This window comes from Eleutherodactylus coqui, chromosome 2, assembly GCF_035609145.1.
Source record: "Eleutherodactylus coqui strain aEleCoq1 chromosome 2, aEleCoq1.hap1, whole genome shotgun sequence".
NCBI classification, from domain to species: Eukaryota; Metazoa; Chordata; class Amphibia; order Anura; family Eleutherodactylidae; genus Eleutherodactylus; species Eleutherodactylus coqui.
In genome coordinates, this window is record NC_089838.1 from 298,244,174 (window position 1) to 298,261,747 (window position 17,574).

General features: G+C 43.0%; 1 protein-coding gene across 1 annotated transcript in view; it reads left to right on the forward strand.

Moving 5' to 3' along the window:
• Window positions 1-10,654, forward strand: part of PLAT (plasminogen activator, tissue type) — a 38,063-nt gene extending 27,409 nt beyond the window's left edge. The window contains exons 9-15 of the mRNA XM_066593408.1: window positions 1,549-1,720; window positions 3,499-3,584; window positions 3,895-4,087; window positions 4,159-4,295; window positions 5,215-5,355; window positions 7,175-7,323; window positions 9,356-10,654. Of these exons, the coding sequence (XP_066449505.1) occupies window positions 1,549-1,720; window positions 3,499-3,584; window positions 3,895-4,087; window positions 4,159-4,295; window positions 5,215-5,355; window positions 7,175-7,323; window positions 9,356-9,523 (1,046 nt within the window). The 3' untranslated portion in view covers window positions 9,524-10,654. The remainder of the gene's footprint in view (window positions 1-1,548; window positions 1,721-3,498; window positions 3,585-3,894; window positions 4,088-4,158; window positions 4,296-5,214; window positions 5,356-7,174; window positions 7,324-9,355) is intronic.
• The last annotated feature ends 6,920 nt before the right edge of the window (window positions 10,655-17,574 follow it).

A 17,574-nucleotide genomic window follows, 5' to 3' on the forward strand; every position in this document is an offset into this window, starting at 1 on the left:
GAGAGCAGGAGAAGCTGTATGTAGCCAGTATTTCAAATAATTGATGGGGGTCCTTGAAAAAAGACTTTCCAAATTTTCAAAAGCAGTTTGAGCTCTACCAATTCTGTTTTCCATCTAGAATTTCCTATTTTTCCACTACCTGCAATCCACATACAGGTGGGGGCGTCCTAAGCAGCTATTATGCCAGTACCGTACTGGCCAGGACTTCCTCTCCCACACTTGGCCAGCTCCAATCATCCTCCAGGTAGCATCTGAATCCCTGCCTATCCGTTGCATGCAGTAACTAGCAGTGCTCTTATATCCCTTTACAAACCAAATGCCTAACAACAAGCAGTGGATTGCAAAATGGCTGGAAGGGAAACCCCAAGTGGCAGACACTCCAAACTTGATTTTCAGTGATAAAACAAAAAATTCTGAAAATGCACATATATTACAAGATTGATGATACATACATAGGCTGTTAGATGAGCAGTAGTGTTGCATGAAAATTTTCTGTCCATTTAAGCAATTTGCTTACCTCTAAGTGCTTTCTTATAGCAAATCTGTGTATCTTAAAGTTCTGTATATCATACCACCCCATCAAAAATGCTTTACTAATGATACTATAGACCTATAGACCTACGTATGGATGCACATTTACTTGCAATCTATTTATGCACCATACACTTCCAACAGTTGTGGGCCGAACGTTCATGTGTTTAGGGTGGTAAGCTGCAGCCAGACAGCTCTGCTGGTGACTTGTCCCACAGGGAATAAAAGGATCGGAAATAGAAGCTCAACATTCCCAGTCGTTCTTTTCTCCTGTTCTGTTGGGAGAAAGTTGACCCGCCCCCATATATATCAGAGAGTCGTCCAGTCCCGAAATTGGTGAATTTGGACAACTAAGCACGAATGTGTATGGGAGCCTTTACAGCAAGCTCATTGACGCTGATAGCCTATTTCCTATAGTCTAGCAGAGACAGACTTCCTATTGAAGACTATGAGACTGTGATCCTATGCAAATTCCACTTACATGGTGCCAAGGCCTTTCTTGGGAATGCCAAAATGAATGGGACTGATCTGCAATACCAGGCACAACCACTATACAATGTACAGCGCTGTGCCTGGTATGCACTGATGTGATGCTCACCATTTTCACTTCAATCAGCTGATCAGCGAGGATCCTGAGTTGCAGACCCTCGATGATCAATTATTGATGACTTATCCTGAGGATAGATGTAACGTTCTTACTAAGGAATCATACATAGAAGTCTTCTGAAATCAAAGACGTCTTATCATTTGACTCCGCCTTGAGGTCATTAGTGGTACTTTGTTTTTTCTTTGCACCTGGCCTTTAATATGTAGGTTACTAAGAGGGATTCTGGGGTCCTATGTAAGTTCCCCAAAATACAACAGCACCGAATACTGTCTAGGCCGAATCCTCTATAGCTTGGCAGCATGATTGCACAGACACATCACTGACGAATGCCTGATAACTCATTAGTCATTCATAGATACAATGATGGTCATGAGATGCCCTAGATATAAAAAGGTATTTCTCCTCTCCAGACACAACAGACTGTTACTCTGAGCGAGGCACCACCTATCAAGGATCTACGAGTACCACCTTATCTGGTGACAGCTGCTTGCGTTGGGACTCACCTTTGGTGAAGACAAAGCAGTTTAGTGCCTGGCAAGGTAACGCCCGAACACTGGGACTGGGGAGTCACAATTACTGCAGGTAAGTGCGAGTTTTGGGGCAAGGCTTTAAAAAGAATGCCATATGTATATAACTAGTCTGCTCACCTTAAGGTGATGTAAAGAATATGACTGTAGATATAGGTACAGTATCTGGAATAGCTACTAGAGCGGCTTGGTGCCTATAATAGGAATGAAGCAGCTCTTTCTGTGCCTCTCACAGCAGGAAATCTCAGCACAATCTGAAGATCAATGAACAACGGAGTAAATGTAGTCACTTGTACCTACCTAGTCTAAGGCTGGGCTCACACGGGGCTGATTTCCAGCGGAATGTCCGCAGCAATTTCTGCAATTAATCCTCATTATGTCTATTTATACTGCAGATTTCAACCCTTGAAATACAAGGATCGAAACCCACGGCAGATCTGTAGCCAAATCTGGGTGCAGATTTGGCTACTGTAGATTTGATGCATATTTGCTTTGGGCTTTCCAGCGCAAAAAGCCTGCAGCGATTATGCTGTGTATAAAGGCTCATTCACCCGACAACTGGACTGTGTAAACGAACGAACAAACAGCTGATCATCCCCTACTGTTCTGTTCAGCCTTCCTTAGATAGTTACTCAGAGACTTCTTCTGGATGTTTCCAATATATTCCGATTGAACATACTCTGTAAGGTCCAAAGAATATAATGGCTCTATTGATTTTTATTCACGGTCTGTATTGGAGCTCCCTCTAGTAGCTAACTTTTATATTGCAGTCTATCCATTGACTTTAATGGGGCTGGCTTTACACTATTTGTAGCAGAGGCAGCCTGCCACCCTGCTACACAAGGATGTACTGTATTCTCCAACTCATCCATAAATGTGCACATCAATGTGCATGTCACTTTAGTAGGACGGGGCTGCTAGACATTGTCTTACCATGGATATGGGTAGGCATTAGTGATGAGCGAGCATTGCCCTTAGCGAGTACCTGCCCGCTCGAGAGAAAAGGTTCAGCTGCCGGCGGCGGGCAGGGAGCGGTGGAGGAGAGCGGGGAGGAACGGAGGGGAGATCTCTCTCTCCCTCTCTCCCCCCTGCTCCCTCCTGCTCACTGCCGCAACTCACCTGTCACCCGCGCCGGCTCCCGAACCTTCTCTGCCGAGCGGGCAGGTACTCGCTAAGGGCAATGCTCGATCGAGTAATTGTCCTTAGTGAGTATGCTCGCTCATCTCTAGTAGGCATATTTGATTGTCAGTAACTCCCATTGAAGTCCAAAAGCAATAATATATCGAATGCACTTGGCCCGCTATACTCTTGTGGCACACTTAGGTTACTGCCATTTAGAAGAGTTGGCAGCTCTCCCGACATGTCTATATTTGTAAATAGTTATATTCTCCATATAATATCATTTCTGGAGTATCTTTTCTTAGAACTGTGTTATGCTATCCCTCTGTTATTCCTCCTGGAAATATATGAATAAATTGACAACTTGGTGTTATCATTCCCTTTGTTTAGGAGCATAGTTTGTAAGGCTAAAAAAAAAAATATAAGTCCATCCAGTTCAGCCTGTTATCAATGACTTCTGTTGCTTACACATATTGAAAAGCGCTGTGCAGATATTATCAGCACTCAGACCGCTCGATGGGTGTATCACAGTGAGCAGCAACATGCCCACTGACCTAGGGAAAGGTAACGCCCAGTTGTCAAACTAGTTTTACATTTCCAGGAGGAATAACAGAGTATTCATGCCAGACAGCTAACGGGTCTTGTTTAACCCCTTCTCTGCTGTTTGAATACTTAAAGATCAAAAAAAGTAATATCGTCTTATGTCCATTACAGGAATCCGGACAATGACATGCGCCCTTGGTGTCACGTGATGAACGGTAGTGCGGCATCCTGGGAATTCTGTGATGTCGCCCGCTGCTGTAAGTGACAGTTAATGATTTGTGAGACAGCTAGGGTATGTTCACACACTACGGACTTTCAGTGCGGTTCCGCTGCATGTGTTGCCCGCGGATCTTGACGCGCAAATTTTACCCTCTTTATTTAAAAAAGTGAAATCTGCGCTGAAAATCCGCAGCACGCTACGGAAATAAAATCCGCATTGCAGGTCAATCTACGCGTGGACTCTCAGCCACGCGCTGCGAATTTCCTGCAACCAATTGCGCTACGTGTGAACATACACATAAGTAGGAGACTCTAGTCTAAGTGCGTCACTTTTTCCCGTTATGACAGCTACTTGTGGAATCCGGCGACCCCAGCTGAAGCCTCGTTTCAAGATCGCCAGGGGTAGATCTACACATATAACCTCCCACCCGTGGACGGCCGCCATCTTTCGCTTCTCCAAGAATGCAGAGTATTTTCGCTGTGGAGGGACGCTCATACACCCCTGCTGGGTAGTGACAGCCGCCCATTGCTTCCATGAAGAGTGAGTAGCTTACCCGGCCATGGATGATGCTAAATCTATATGGTCTGCCCACTGACAGCCTTTCTTTACAGGCAATCTCCAAAGCTATTACGGGTAAAACTGGGGCGGACGGTGCGGCTCGAACCCGGTGAGGAGGAACAAAGCTTCACAGTGGAACAACTGTACATACACCCTCAGTTTGATGATTACACCTTTGACAATGACATTGGTCAGTATACACTCTTCATGCCAAATCTTAAACGGGTTGTATGAGATTAGAAAAATATGGTGCTTTCTTACAGTAACAGCGCCACTCTTGTTTAGTGGCTGTGTTTGGTATTGCAGAGCAGCCCCGTTTCAGCTTTAAACCTATAACAGTTTCACTTTTCCATCCATGCTCCATGCAGCTTTGTGAGGGCTTGTTTTTTGTGGGACAGCTTGCAGATTTTTATGAGTGTCCTTTTGGAGTGTATATGCAACTTTTTGAACACTTTGTGTCGTGTTTGGACTTTTTTTCTTTTTTACCATGTACATCTTGCAAGATCAATAATGCGTTCATTTCACTGGGTCATGCAGAACTTTCTCTCCCAGCATTTCACGCTTGATTTGCAAAGGAACTTCAGAACGGACGCTCTGAACGCAGGCACAAACATAGGCCTATTGCCTGAAGGCCAATTAGCCCTTCAGATGCCATGGCAATCCATAAGCATCTCAGGGGGCCAAATGGGGTGTCAGAAGAATTCCCCTTTCTCTATTAAGTTGAGTCCATTTAAGCAGGAGTGTGGCTATAGGGGATGCAGAGGTAGAAGATACACCCATCCCTAATGTCTGAGGGGGTTCATAGCCTCATCAGTCCAATATTATAAATGCTATACGTAATATAGGTGGAGGGACCTGCTGCAATCTTTGGTCAGATTTCCTAGATGTGTATATCGCTTTGCTTGGCGTTAGACCCTGATAATTGTGTCCCCTGTATATAGTTAATCATAGAATGGTAGAGTTGGAAGGGACCCCCAGGTCATCGGGTCCAACCCCCTGCTCAGTGCAGGATTCATATTATATATCTGCTCCTGTTTGATTACTGTCTTATTCCTTTCCTTCATGGATACACATGTTATATATATTGCATGATGATTTATGTCTTACAGCTCTTCTAAAGCTCAAGTCTTCTTCTGGATCATGCGCTATGGAGACAGACAGCGCTCGGCCAGCATGTATGCCTGTCAGGGACCAGGCGCTACCGGACTGGACAGAATGTGAAATCGCAGGATTTGGGAAACATGAACATAGTAAGGAAACAACAATAATCAAAGCAGGGAAATACGGTGAACAACTTCTGATTGGACTCAAGTCGTATAGCTTTGACGATTTTTTTAAATAAAGACCCTGAAAGTGACCCTTCTGGGACAGGCGGGGCAGGAATGTATATTACCTGCAGGTATTCTTCTCTGCCGCCCCTCCAATTCTGGGCCCTGTTTTCAGACATCTGGCTGCAGCAATATTCTAACTACCTAATGCACACTGTACATTGGCCAGTGCTGATCACATGAGCAGCTCTGGCCAGTTAGAGAGCAGGCAAAGTGCATTAGTAGTCTAACTCCACCAATGCACTGTGGGTATCATATAACCCGAAGAGTGTGTCAACCATCAGCCAAAAACAGGATCCAAAATTACAGGATCAGAGGGATGGCAGAGAAAAACAACTGTAGGTAATATACTCCCTCGTCCTCCAGTGCCAGGACAAAATTTTATTCCAACACTGAAGGGTCACTTTAAAAGTAATGTATGAAAATCCATCTTATAGAAAATGTTACCGTTATATAAAGTATAATTTATTAGTATGCACCTAATAACATATGTCTTTGTCAAGATATCGGAGATTACCATTTATTGTAATACCACTTTCTACCACAGTTGGTGGAGAATATTTTTTAGTCACATCAATGCAACCGCACCCCTTTATCAATCTACTTCTTTATTAACCCATTAAGGATCAAGCTCTGTAAATTTACGGTGCTTGGTCCTGGGCCTTAGTCCTGGCTGATAGTAAAAATATGAAGCAGGTTGGGTGCTCGACTGTTAGTCACAGCTGGGGACTCAGAGGAGAAGGGAGAAGCGGTTTTTACCCCTTCTGCCTTCTCCATTACAGGCTACATATCGCTCAATGAGCACTATGTAGTGAATAGAGAAAGCGGAAGTGTTACTTTCACTATTTGACCTGGCTATCATGTGACCGCCGGGTGCGCCCTGCCAAGGTAGAGCTGCAGGGTCCTAGCAGACAGAGATCAGCTCTGTTAGTGACTTCTGTCGCTGCAGGGGGATGTTTTCTCCTGTAATTGAGGCTCCTATGGATGCTGCTCCTATGGATGCCCCAGCTACAGTGGGAAAGTGTGAAATTAAAGAAAAAAGAAACAATATGATTGACCCCAGAGGTCTTATATGACATCATGGAGGACATAGATGGTAAAAAAAGAGTTACAAAAATAAGTTTAAAAAATTATGGAATAAAATTAAATATATAAAAGAAAACGAACCACCAGCAACGCCAACCAAAACCGTCACCTTATATGCCCTGTAATCCAAAACAATACAAACTATATATCAAAATGAGGAACCCTTTCCTATACTTTATCTTAGCGTAAATATACTAATTTTTAAAATAATTATAAAATAAAACTTTTTTTTAGCTTTTTCCCTCCAATAAAACTTAAAAACTGAAATAAACAGAAAAAAAACAGCCCTATATGTCACAGAAAAAAATAATGCAGCAAAAATAATTTTGGTAGCTGCCATAAAAACATCACATGGGTAAAATCCCTAAAAAGCGTCTGGTCCTTAAGGGGTTAGAATACGTCTCAGAGACTCAAAAGCACTAACTTCTGTGATATAATAAATGTGTAAGTCCTCCTATATAATCAACAGACCCTTTCCAATCCTTTGGGCTAATTTAGACTACTGGCTGCCCCTCCGCACCGTACTGATAACTATGGGAATCGGAGTAGTAAATGTGAGCAGACCCCATGTGCCCTGTGGGGGTCCGTAGTTCTTCATCTCTCCTCTTGTATATTGCATACATGATTTTAACTCTTATTTTTCCTCTTCTCTCAGATTCTGCATTCCTGTCCAAGCAGCTTAAAGAAGGCCGTGTGAGGCTGTTTCCTGACAAGCTGTGCACTCCCCAACAACTCGCTGACCGGACGGTGACGGCTAACATGCTGTGTGCCGGGGACACCGTTAACCAGGATGATGCTTGCCAGGTGATTCCTTCATGCATTAGGAAAAGTTGATATCACCACCTCTATGTAAAGTATTTACCCCCAAAATCTGTTTCTGGCAGCTGTATATTCAGAGCAGTTATTAGTTTCATTAACCCCTTAAGGACCAGGCTGTTTTGTACCTTAAGGACCAGACACTTTTTAGGGATTTGACCCATGTGGCAGTTTTACTGCCCTATTTTATTTTTCCTTCAGCTACCAAAATTATTTTTGCTGCGTTATTTCTTCCTTGCCATAAAGGACTTCTTTTAAATAGATTTTTTTCACTGTATTTTTTTTTTGTTTTTTTAGTTTTATTAGGTGTAAAAAGCTGAAAAAAACTGATTTTTAAAATTTTATAGTTGTTTATTTTTAAAATGAGCAAATTTATGCTAAAATAAAGGACAGGAACGGGTTTCTAATTTTTTTCCAGACGTTTTGATATATAATTTGTATAGTTTGGGATTACAGGGCGCATATAGTGACAGATTAGGTTGGTGGTGGGTCTTTTTTTTTTTTACATATATATTTTTACTTTATTCTGTAATTTTTTTAAACTTATTTTTTAAACTATTTTTTTTTTATCATCTATGACTCTCATGATGTCATTATAAGACCTCTGGGGGTCATTCACATTGTCTTTTATGATATTTCACACTTTTTTACTGAAACTGGAGCATCCATGGGAGCCCCAGTTATAGTGGAAAACATCCCCTGTACTGAGAAGAGTCACTAACAGAGCTGATCTTGGTCTGCTAGGTTCCTTCAGCTTGGCTGCGGCAATGGGCACCTGTCGGTCACGTGATTGCTGGGTCGAATAGTGGAAATGACATTTCCGCTTTCTCTATTCACTACATAGTGCGCATTGAGAACTATGTAGTCTGCAAGAAAGAATACAGCAGCGCTTAAAAAACGCTTCTGTCCTCTCCTCCATGTATTCGGCTGTGACTAACAGCTGAGGACACGATGTGGCCTGCTCCTGCTAGATTACAGGAGTTTTAATCCTACGCCATATTTATACTATCAACCGAGAGTAAAGCCCAGGATCAATCCCCATAAATTTACGGAGTTTGGTCCATAATGGGTTAAAGAAAGGCATCATTATAGCTGGGCATTAAGGGTTGAAGCAACTTATTTTAGACTTCTGTCACATAGACATCACCCCAACTATTAGCAAGTCTTACATTTAAATGAGCCCCATGTAGTACTATAATATCCAGGTAGCGTTCACTTCAGGGAAATGTATGACCAGTGTAGCCACTGCAATGACAGGTTTGAAACTCTAGAGGGCGATGGTGTACAAAAAGTGTCAACAGAGGAGGGTTCTGTGATACTCCACCTGCAACAGGTGGAAGGTAGTCAGGAATGCACTTCTGAGCTACCATTCTGGCCATAGCTCGAATCCCGTGCTGCTGTATGCTGGTGATGTGAAGCTTCTGAGCTCCCTGGTTTCTGGCTTCCCCTCTGTTGGTACAAAGTCTTAGAGGAAAAGCCTTGTGAGCTGATGCCCGACAGGGTAAGAGATGCACCCTGTACTATTAAAGGAATGTATATGCACTGCCGTGTAACATTCTGTGGCACGAGGTCTATTGTTAATAAAGGCAATGCTTAAAGGGGATGTACCACCATTATAAGTTATCTCGTACTCACAGGATAGGGATAATTTGCTGATTAGCGGGGTTTCATCACTGAGATCCCTACCGATCTCTACAATGTGCATCCCAAGTGGATAGGGGATAATTTTTTAAAATCTTGGTACAGCCCCTTTGATGTATAGCGAGAGGCCAGGCGGACAGGATTTTGTTTTGTAACTGTCCGGGAAGATACAATAAAATTGGCATAAGCCAGAGTTCAAGAAAATTTCTGGTATTGGACTGAGTTCCTAAATGTGGCATTTATGTCAGAAAATGGCAGTCCCAAGCAAGTAACTGATCCCCTAATGTCACACCAGCCACAACTTGCCCCATGATATCAGCAACCATCAGTGATTTGTAATGTATCACGCTGTGACTAATATTATCTTCCTTCCCTGCAGGGTGATTCTGGAGGGCCACTTGTGTGCCCCATTGATGGCCGCATGCACCTCATCGGCGTCATAAGCTGGGGTGAGGAATGCGGGGTAAAAGACAAGCCTGGAGTTTACACCCGAGTGACCCGCTACATAGACTGGATAGAGCAAAAAACAGGCATTCGATTGAACTGAGAGCGGATAGACACTACCATTCAAACCACTAAAGACATTGCTGGAAATGTCCAAAGACTTTAGGGAGCTGCTACTAACGGGGCCAGGTGGATGCTGGGCAATAGGGAGAATGGATATTTATGAGTTTTTAATATTTAATCAGACGAAGGCCAAGGAACAAACTTCAGAGCAGGACTTGAGACTTGGACGGGTATTCTTCTGAAGGTCGCTCCCCTGCTTCAAGGTTGATTCAGCTGGAATCCCCAAGGTGATACGAAGTCTAATAGATCTGTATGGACCAACATTCTGGAAGTGCTGGAAGACATTGGAATGTGATACTATTTCCCAATCGGACTTTATTTTCCACTTTTCCATAGTGATGGGTAAATTCAGCTGTAGCAGACAGTGGAGGGATCTTAAGTTGATGCAAGTTTTTTATTATATATTTTTGTATTTCATTCTGTAAATTTTTTTTTAGCATTTTGTAACATTTTTTTATCCTCTGTGACCCCCGGGTCATCCTCTAAGATTTCTGTGGACATTCACACTGTCACTTTTTTCTTATTTCACTATTTTCCACTGTTCTAAGGCAGCCATAGTTACAGGTGAAAACGTCCACCAAGGGTGATAAGTCACTGGCAGAGCTGAGCTGGGGGCTGCTAAGACCCAGCAGCTCTATTATTCCAGGAGTCGCAGGCGATCGCGTGATCGCCGGGGCCAATAGAGGAAACTGCAGTGGAGCACGCAACCTGCTTCTGATACATTGTAGGAGCTTTAAAACCACATCGTATATCTATATATATAAAGACGAAAGCCCTCACTGACTGACTCACTGACTCACTGACTCACTGACTGACTCGCCAAAAGTTCTCCAACTTCCCGATGTCGTAGAAACATGAAATTTGGCACAAGCATAGATTATCTCCAAAATAGGAAAAGTAATTGGGTCACAACTCGATTATTCAATTCTAGCGCAAAAGAATTGGTGTCGAAATTTTACGTACATAATCTAAATCTCTCACTTCCCAATGTCATAGAAACTTAAAATTTGGCAGGAACATTGATTATGTCATACATAGGAAAAGCTAATGGGTCCCAACTCCATTATTCAATTCTAGCGCAAAAGAATTAGCGTCCAAATTTTACGTACGGAATGTAATTTTCTCACTTTCCGGTGTTATAGAAACGTGAAATTTGGCACGAGCATTGATTATGTCATAAATAGGAAAAGCTAATGGGTCCCAACTCGATTATTCAATTCTATGCGCAAAAGAATTAGCGTCCAAATTTTACGTACGGAATGTAATTTTCTCACTCTCCGGTGTCATAGAAACGTGAAATTTGGCACGAGCATTGATTATGTCATAAATAGGAAAAGCTAATAGGTCCCAACTCAATTATTCAATTCTATGCGCAAAAGAATTAGCGTCCAAATTTTACGTACGGAATGTAATTTTCTCACTTTCCGGTGTCATAGAAACGTGAAATTTGGCACGAGCATTGATTATGTCATAAATAGGAAAAGCTAATTGGTCCTAACTCGAATATTCAATTCTAGCGCAAAAGAATTAGCATCCAAATTTTACGTACGGAATGTAATTTTCTCACTTTCCGGTGTCATAGAAACGTGAAATTTGGCACGAGCATTGATTATGTCATAAATAGGAAAAGCTAATTGGTCCTAACTCGAATATTCAATTCTAGCGCAAAAGAATTAGCATCCAAATTTTACATACGGAATGTAATTTTCTCACTTACCAGTGTCATAGAAATGTGAAATTTGGCACGAGCATTGATGTCATTTTATATGAAGGAAACGTTGCATGGTTGCCTCCACGTGGTGTTTCCTGGGTAACGCAGAGAACTATGCAAAATGGTGAACATATGTTTTTCCTCAGTGTCTCTAAAGTAACCACGACTTCATAAGATTTCCGTGTGACCACCAGATAAACACCAGTACCAAATTAACTTGGGCAAAGCCGGGTATATCAGCTAGTTTACTATAAACTGGGAATAAAGTCCAGGCCCAAGCACCGTATATTTATGGCGGTTGGTCCTTTACAGTTTAAAAGGGCTGTCCAGTTGCAGACTACTGCTGGCCTACCCTAAGTATAGGCCATCAATAATAGATTGGTGGGAGTCGTCCTGTTTGCTAGCATGGTGATACTGAGCACAGAACTGATTTCTACAGGAAGCAGATAGCTTCATTCGGACTGTAGTGGCTTGGCTTGGTATTACATGCAAAGTTCCCATTCACTTCAATAGGAACTTTGCCTGTAATACCAAGCTTGGCCACTGCAGTAGGAACGGAGCTGCCTGTCAGCTCAGTGCACAATCCCACTGGTCCCTAGCGCCACACTCTCACCAATATACTATTGATGAGCTATTGTCATTAAAAGTTTACAACTGGACAACCCCTTTGACATTGGCTCTATAGTCAAAATATGTCGTATCTAGCATATATATCTTTACTATATAGAAAAATAATAATATTGCCACCTGAAAACCATCAGCAAGCAGCTGATAGTCTTAGTATGTGTATCTGTTTAGAGTCATATAGTCTTATGAGTACAGCTGCCAGTTGAACAGGTCCGAGGAATAAGTGGAGACTGACAATATAATTGGATACAGGCTACTACATGTATGTAACCTGGAGTTACACGGTATAGATATTATATCAATGAATGTAGAGAAACCACTATTTGTATACATGTATTCCTGGACGAATATGTTGTTTGGTTACATGATCATTGTGACTCGCTGTATTACTAAATGTGACTCTGAATGTTTTATATGATTTTCATATGAAGTGTGTTATTTTAGTCATAGCATCCATGTAGCTATGAAACCTCTGAACAAGAATCAGAAGTAGTATTTATATCCATATGTTACTAGTGGGGCTCAGTTGGTCCTAATGACATCGGGTACTCTCCGTGATATACTTTCTACTAGGGTCCGAAACACTTTAGCTGATATTTCCCTCCATTCATCCTGTAAAAGTCTGGCGAGTTCTGTCAAAGAAGATGGACGTTATTTATATTTCCTGAGTCGACGTTCTAGTTTTTCCCATAGATGTTCAGTAGAGTTTAGATCGGGACTCTGCAGGCCAGTTCAATCGTGGAACATCCATATTCTAAAACAACATAAAACAGTGTTGGATGTGTGACAAGGCGCGTTGTCTTGTTGGAAGTATGGCCGACCATTCCCAGAGTATTAGCACAATGTTGGCAGCACATTATTGTCTAGAATGTCAGGGAACACCTCTGTGTTCATGGTTCTTGTCACTACAACCAACGGACTGAGACCATGCAATGTAACACATCCCCAGAGTATAACTGAACCTCTGTCGTACTTAACTGTTGGCACAACACACTCGGGCAGAAGGCGTTCCCCAGGATCCTCCACACCCAGGTACATCTGATGTGAGGATGGAGTAGTGCTATTCATCACTCCATAAAACGTTCTTCCATTGCTCAACTATCCAATGATGACGCTCCTTGCACCACTGTAGATGAGACAATGCATCTTCTTTGTGAGAACTCACCAGATGTTTGCAGGATGAATGGAGGGAAATACCAGCTGAAGTGAAGCAGACATTATGAGAAACTATGCCACAGAGAGTATCCAGTGTCATTAGGGCCAAAGGAGCCCCACTAAGTAGTAACATATGGAAATAAATACTACTTTTGATTCTTGCTCAAAGGTGTCCAATTACTTTTGGTAGGATAGTGTACAATGTCATTGGAGCTGAGGTTTCTCGTTTGGGATCTTCTTCTATAAACACAGCAATATTTCCCACTCTGTAAGACTGAGCACCACCATGTATTACAGTCACCCATTCACATGAAAAGATGGCATGTAATAAGGTATTATCACACTTCCCCAGCAGGGGCGATTATGATGGTGGTCACGGATCCTGCCAGAAGTTGACCAGGAGAGGGCAGATGGTCCAGCCAATCATAAAATGTCTAAAGAATTTTTAGAAAAGCTCCTTTGCAGTAGAGGCTTCTGGCATTGTACGTTAGCCTAAGAAAGAAGATTGCCCTCTCCTCTGGCCGCACCTACTCGTGTCACTTTGAGACTTTCAGCGGGAGACAAATCTGACATCATTGAAGGTTCCTTATAATTAATCAACAAAATAGTCCACAACTCAATAATGATGGCCAACCTTCTAGATTGCAGCCCTCTATGTTGGGTCCCTTGTGGCTGGGGCCCCACTTATAAAATGTCCCAATGGCATTAGAGGTTAAAGCAACCCTCCAGTTTCGGGATAAAATAATGTCCCACAACTGGGTGGGGGGGTATATTACCTACACCTGTCCTTATCTACTGCCCATCTGATCTGCTGGTTTTGGGTCCTATTTTTTGGCTGTCCAAGATGGCCAAAACAATCTTCAGACTACCTAATCTTCATAGTGCATTTGGAGTGTTCGACTACTAATGCACTATACTTGATCTTTGATTGGCCAGTGCTGCTCACATGACCAGCACCAGCCAATCAGAGAGCAGCGTACAGTCTGCATTAGCTAGGTAGAAAATTACAGCAGCCATCTTAAACAGCCAAAACCAGAAGAAGAACAATATACTCCCTGCCTCTTTTAGGTCCAAGACAGAATTTTGTCCTGAAACTGGAGGTCGCTTTAATGAATACTTTGAAGTTGCACCCATAGGAATGTGTGCGGCCCAAAACCCCTGTGTCTCCAAGTTGTGCCCAAAACGCATTGGACACCAAATTTGGACCTCCTAACCATTCAGTCTTCCGCAAAAGTAAATGGGGACCAAAGTCTATTGACCAACCTTTCCTATAGATCTCTATTGAAGTCTTCATCACACATTGAGCCATGACCACCCTGTACCCGTGTTACAAGGCCAGGGTCATCATTGGCAATAATTAATGACTGCTTCCCGTAATTATGTGACATCAGTCACAGCAGACATGTTACAAGGGACCAACAACATTTTTGAACCTTCTGATGTCACCTCTACACATGCTGACTGCCGCTGGTCCCACCGAAGGCAGCTCCGGTGACAGTCATCTATTATGTATGGGTACTCAATGGGCGAGGTGTGAGCAGTGTATTACATTACTGCATTGCTAGGGCACAATAGCTGGATCTAAGCCCGTGTGGGAGAATATAAAGTTGTTATTCAGTAGCTGCTTCTATGAGAGCCAGGTTTTATGAGCGCTATGGGAGTCGTTATCAGTTAAGGCTAATTACGTTCTGGTTTTAATGTCGCCTTTTGTCTTGAGTGCTGCAGAATGCTGCAATAGTGGGGGGGAAAAGGAAACAACCCAAAGACAGCTCATGGGAATATATTAGGTGTGAAATGATGGAAATGATAATGAAATTCATTGTTAACACGAGTGGATGAAGAGAATACTAATAAAGTTTTACTTGATGTGAACTTCTTGGACTGTTTATTACTGTAATGCATCATGCCCCTTAGGTCCCCTTACATTGGCATATTTGGGGTCATGTGCTGTCCGTGTTAATCTATAGCCTATGTATAGGCTATACACATTGATGTTTTTTTCATATGTACTGACAGTCCATGTGAAAAAACTCATTACATGTCCTATTCCTGTCTGGAGGGGTATCATCACTCCTTAAGGAGAGCACCTAGGAGGTGAGTGAGGAGACTTATAAGGCCATGCAAGCTTCTCTGGGAAATATGCAAATAAGGGAGATGGAAGAATGCCTCTGCAGCGCCACCTATTGGATGTCAGCCTTCCTGCAAATCACAGATGAGAATCAGCACATGCACACTGTGTAAGTGACTGAGAACGACTGAGCGATCGGCATTTAAACCAGTTAGTGAACGAGCCAACGATGGCTTTTATGCCTGCAGGAAATCAACGATGAACAAGAAGCGAATGATTTACCGCTCTTCATTCAATTGTTGGCAGCGTTTATTCTGAACGATTATCGTTCATTTTCGCTCGATTGAATGAATTGTTCCGTGTAAAAGGGCCTTAACATATACTGAATAACCCCTTTATTAGAGACCCCCATCTAGTAGTGCGGTGGACCTCCTTTGGCCTTGAGGCCTCGTTCACACAGGTGACACGGCCTCGTGAAAAATCGCAGCAATATCGCGATGCTAGTCCGTGCGATATCGCTGTGTCTTCTCGTGGCAATACCGTGATTTTGAGGGACTAGAAAGTCGCGCAACTATGTAGCACTACCTGCGGGGATTTTCAAGGGTGGGGCTTGAAATATAAGCCTTACCCTGAAAATCAGCCGTAGCTCAAGAAAATTTTTTTTAAAGTATACATCACCTCTCCCGCACTGTCCGTGGCTCTGCTGCAGCTTCTCCCGGTGTCCCGGCACTGATCATCTTCTTCTCTTCTGGCTCGGATATAGAAAAATCCCTTCCTCCTGGAAGTGCTGACTGTGATTGGCTGATGCTTAGTCAATCAGAGCCAGTACTCGATGAATGGCTGTGATTGGTTCATCGAGTGCTGGCTGTGATTGTCAAAGTGGCAGCCATTCACAGCCAGCGCTTCCAGGAAGTGGGGATTTTTCAATCCCCGGCCAGAAGATGATGCAGAGAACAGTGTCGGGGACCCGGGGAGAAGACGGGGCCGGGCTGACAGCGCTAAGGTGATGAATGTGTATTTTTTTTTATCTATGTGTTATTTTTGCCTGGAATTAGGGCTTAGATTATGGCTTTGATAGTAGTATTTCCTACTGTTAAAGTTGCATCGCACCGTTTTCATGCAATGTGATGCAACAGAGAGGAAGGCTCCATAGGGAAACATTGGCTACAAAACCTCACAAGTTGCGTGCATATCCTCGGACCCCCACGGTTTTTGTGTCACGTTGTTGCATACTACAAAACATCGCATGTATGAAGCAACCTATAGGAAAGCATGGCCTTCTCATACATGCGATTTGTAGCAACGCTACAAAATTCCGCGGCTTTGTCGCCCATGTGAACGAGGCCTAAGAACCACAGCAATTTGTTGTGGCGTAGATTCCACTAGGTGATGAAATTGTTCTGCAGGAATACCGGCCCCTGCGGTATTGAAGTTGTCACAGGTTATCTTGAGGCACTGACATGCTCTGTACAGGGGTCACCAATTCATGCTGCTTGCGCCAAATTCTGCCCTTCATCAACAAGGCGCAACAGAAATCTGGATCCATCTGACCAGGAGATATATCTCCACTGCTCCGTGATACAATTTTTGTGCTCTTTTGTCCATCAAAAATTTCTCCTTTCTGTTTCACTTAGACAGCATTGGAGCTGGAACTGGTGGTCTGCTGTTATAGCCCATCCGTGCTCAGGAACGACTAGTTGTGCATTTGGACACGTTAGTTGGGACACCAGCATTGTATTTGGCTGCAGTTTGCTTGACTATGTACTGCCTGTTCATTAGATCAGTTCCTGACATCCTCTTCGGATTCCTTTTGTCAACAATTTGTTTACCTCCCCAGGATCCCCCTTCGGATGTTTTTCCTCCATCACTCCATTGTCGGTATACTCTCCAGAATACGGTAGAAGAAAACTCACAAAGTTGGTGGTGTATGAAATCCCGACCCCGGCTACTTTAGTACCAATGACCAGACCTCATTGGAAGTCACTCCGATTGCTGTATTTTCCCATCTAATGTGGATTCACACTGAAACTGATCCACAGAAAACTTATCATGTGATTTTATGACGCACTCCGGGGTCACGGGTGTAATTTGGAAGCACCAGTCGTGAAAGGTCCAGAGTCTGTAATAATGGGGTCAGTCAGATTGGGTAGGCAAGAGGGAGCATTGGACAAATACAAGGCAATGTGACTGTCAGACTACAAGGGTTTGTTTGTAGTCTGTTACTATGGAAACTATGGCATCTTTAGGAGCTCTGGACAAAACAAAAGGAGATTTTTAATTATAACTATTAGCAAAGTTGCCTTATTTTTCTACAGCTAGTGGAGAATGAGATGAGATGAGGGACTATCTGGAACCACTCATAGATTAAAGTATTGGTGGACCCTGTTAAATTCGGATGATGTATGAGGGCTGGATAGTGGCAAACAGGAGTCCCGCGCATCTGTACTATGGAGTTATAGCTGATGCTCCA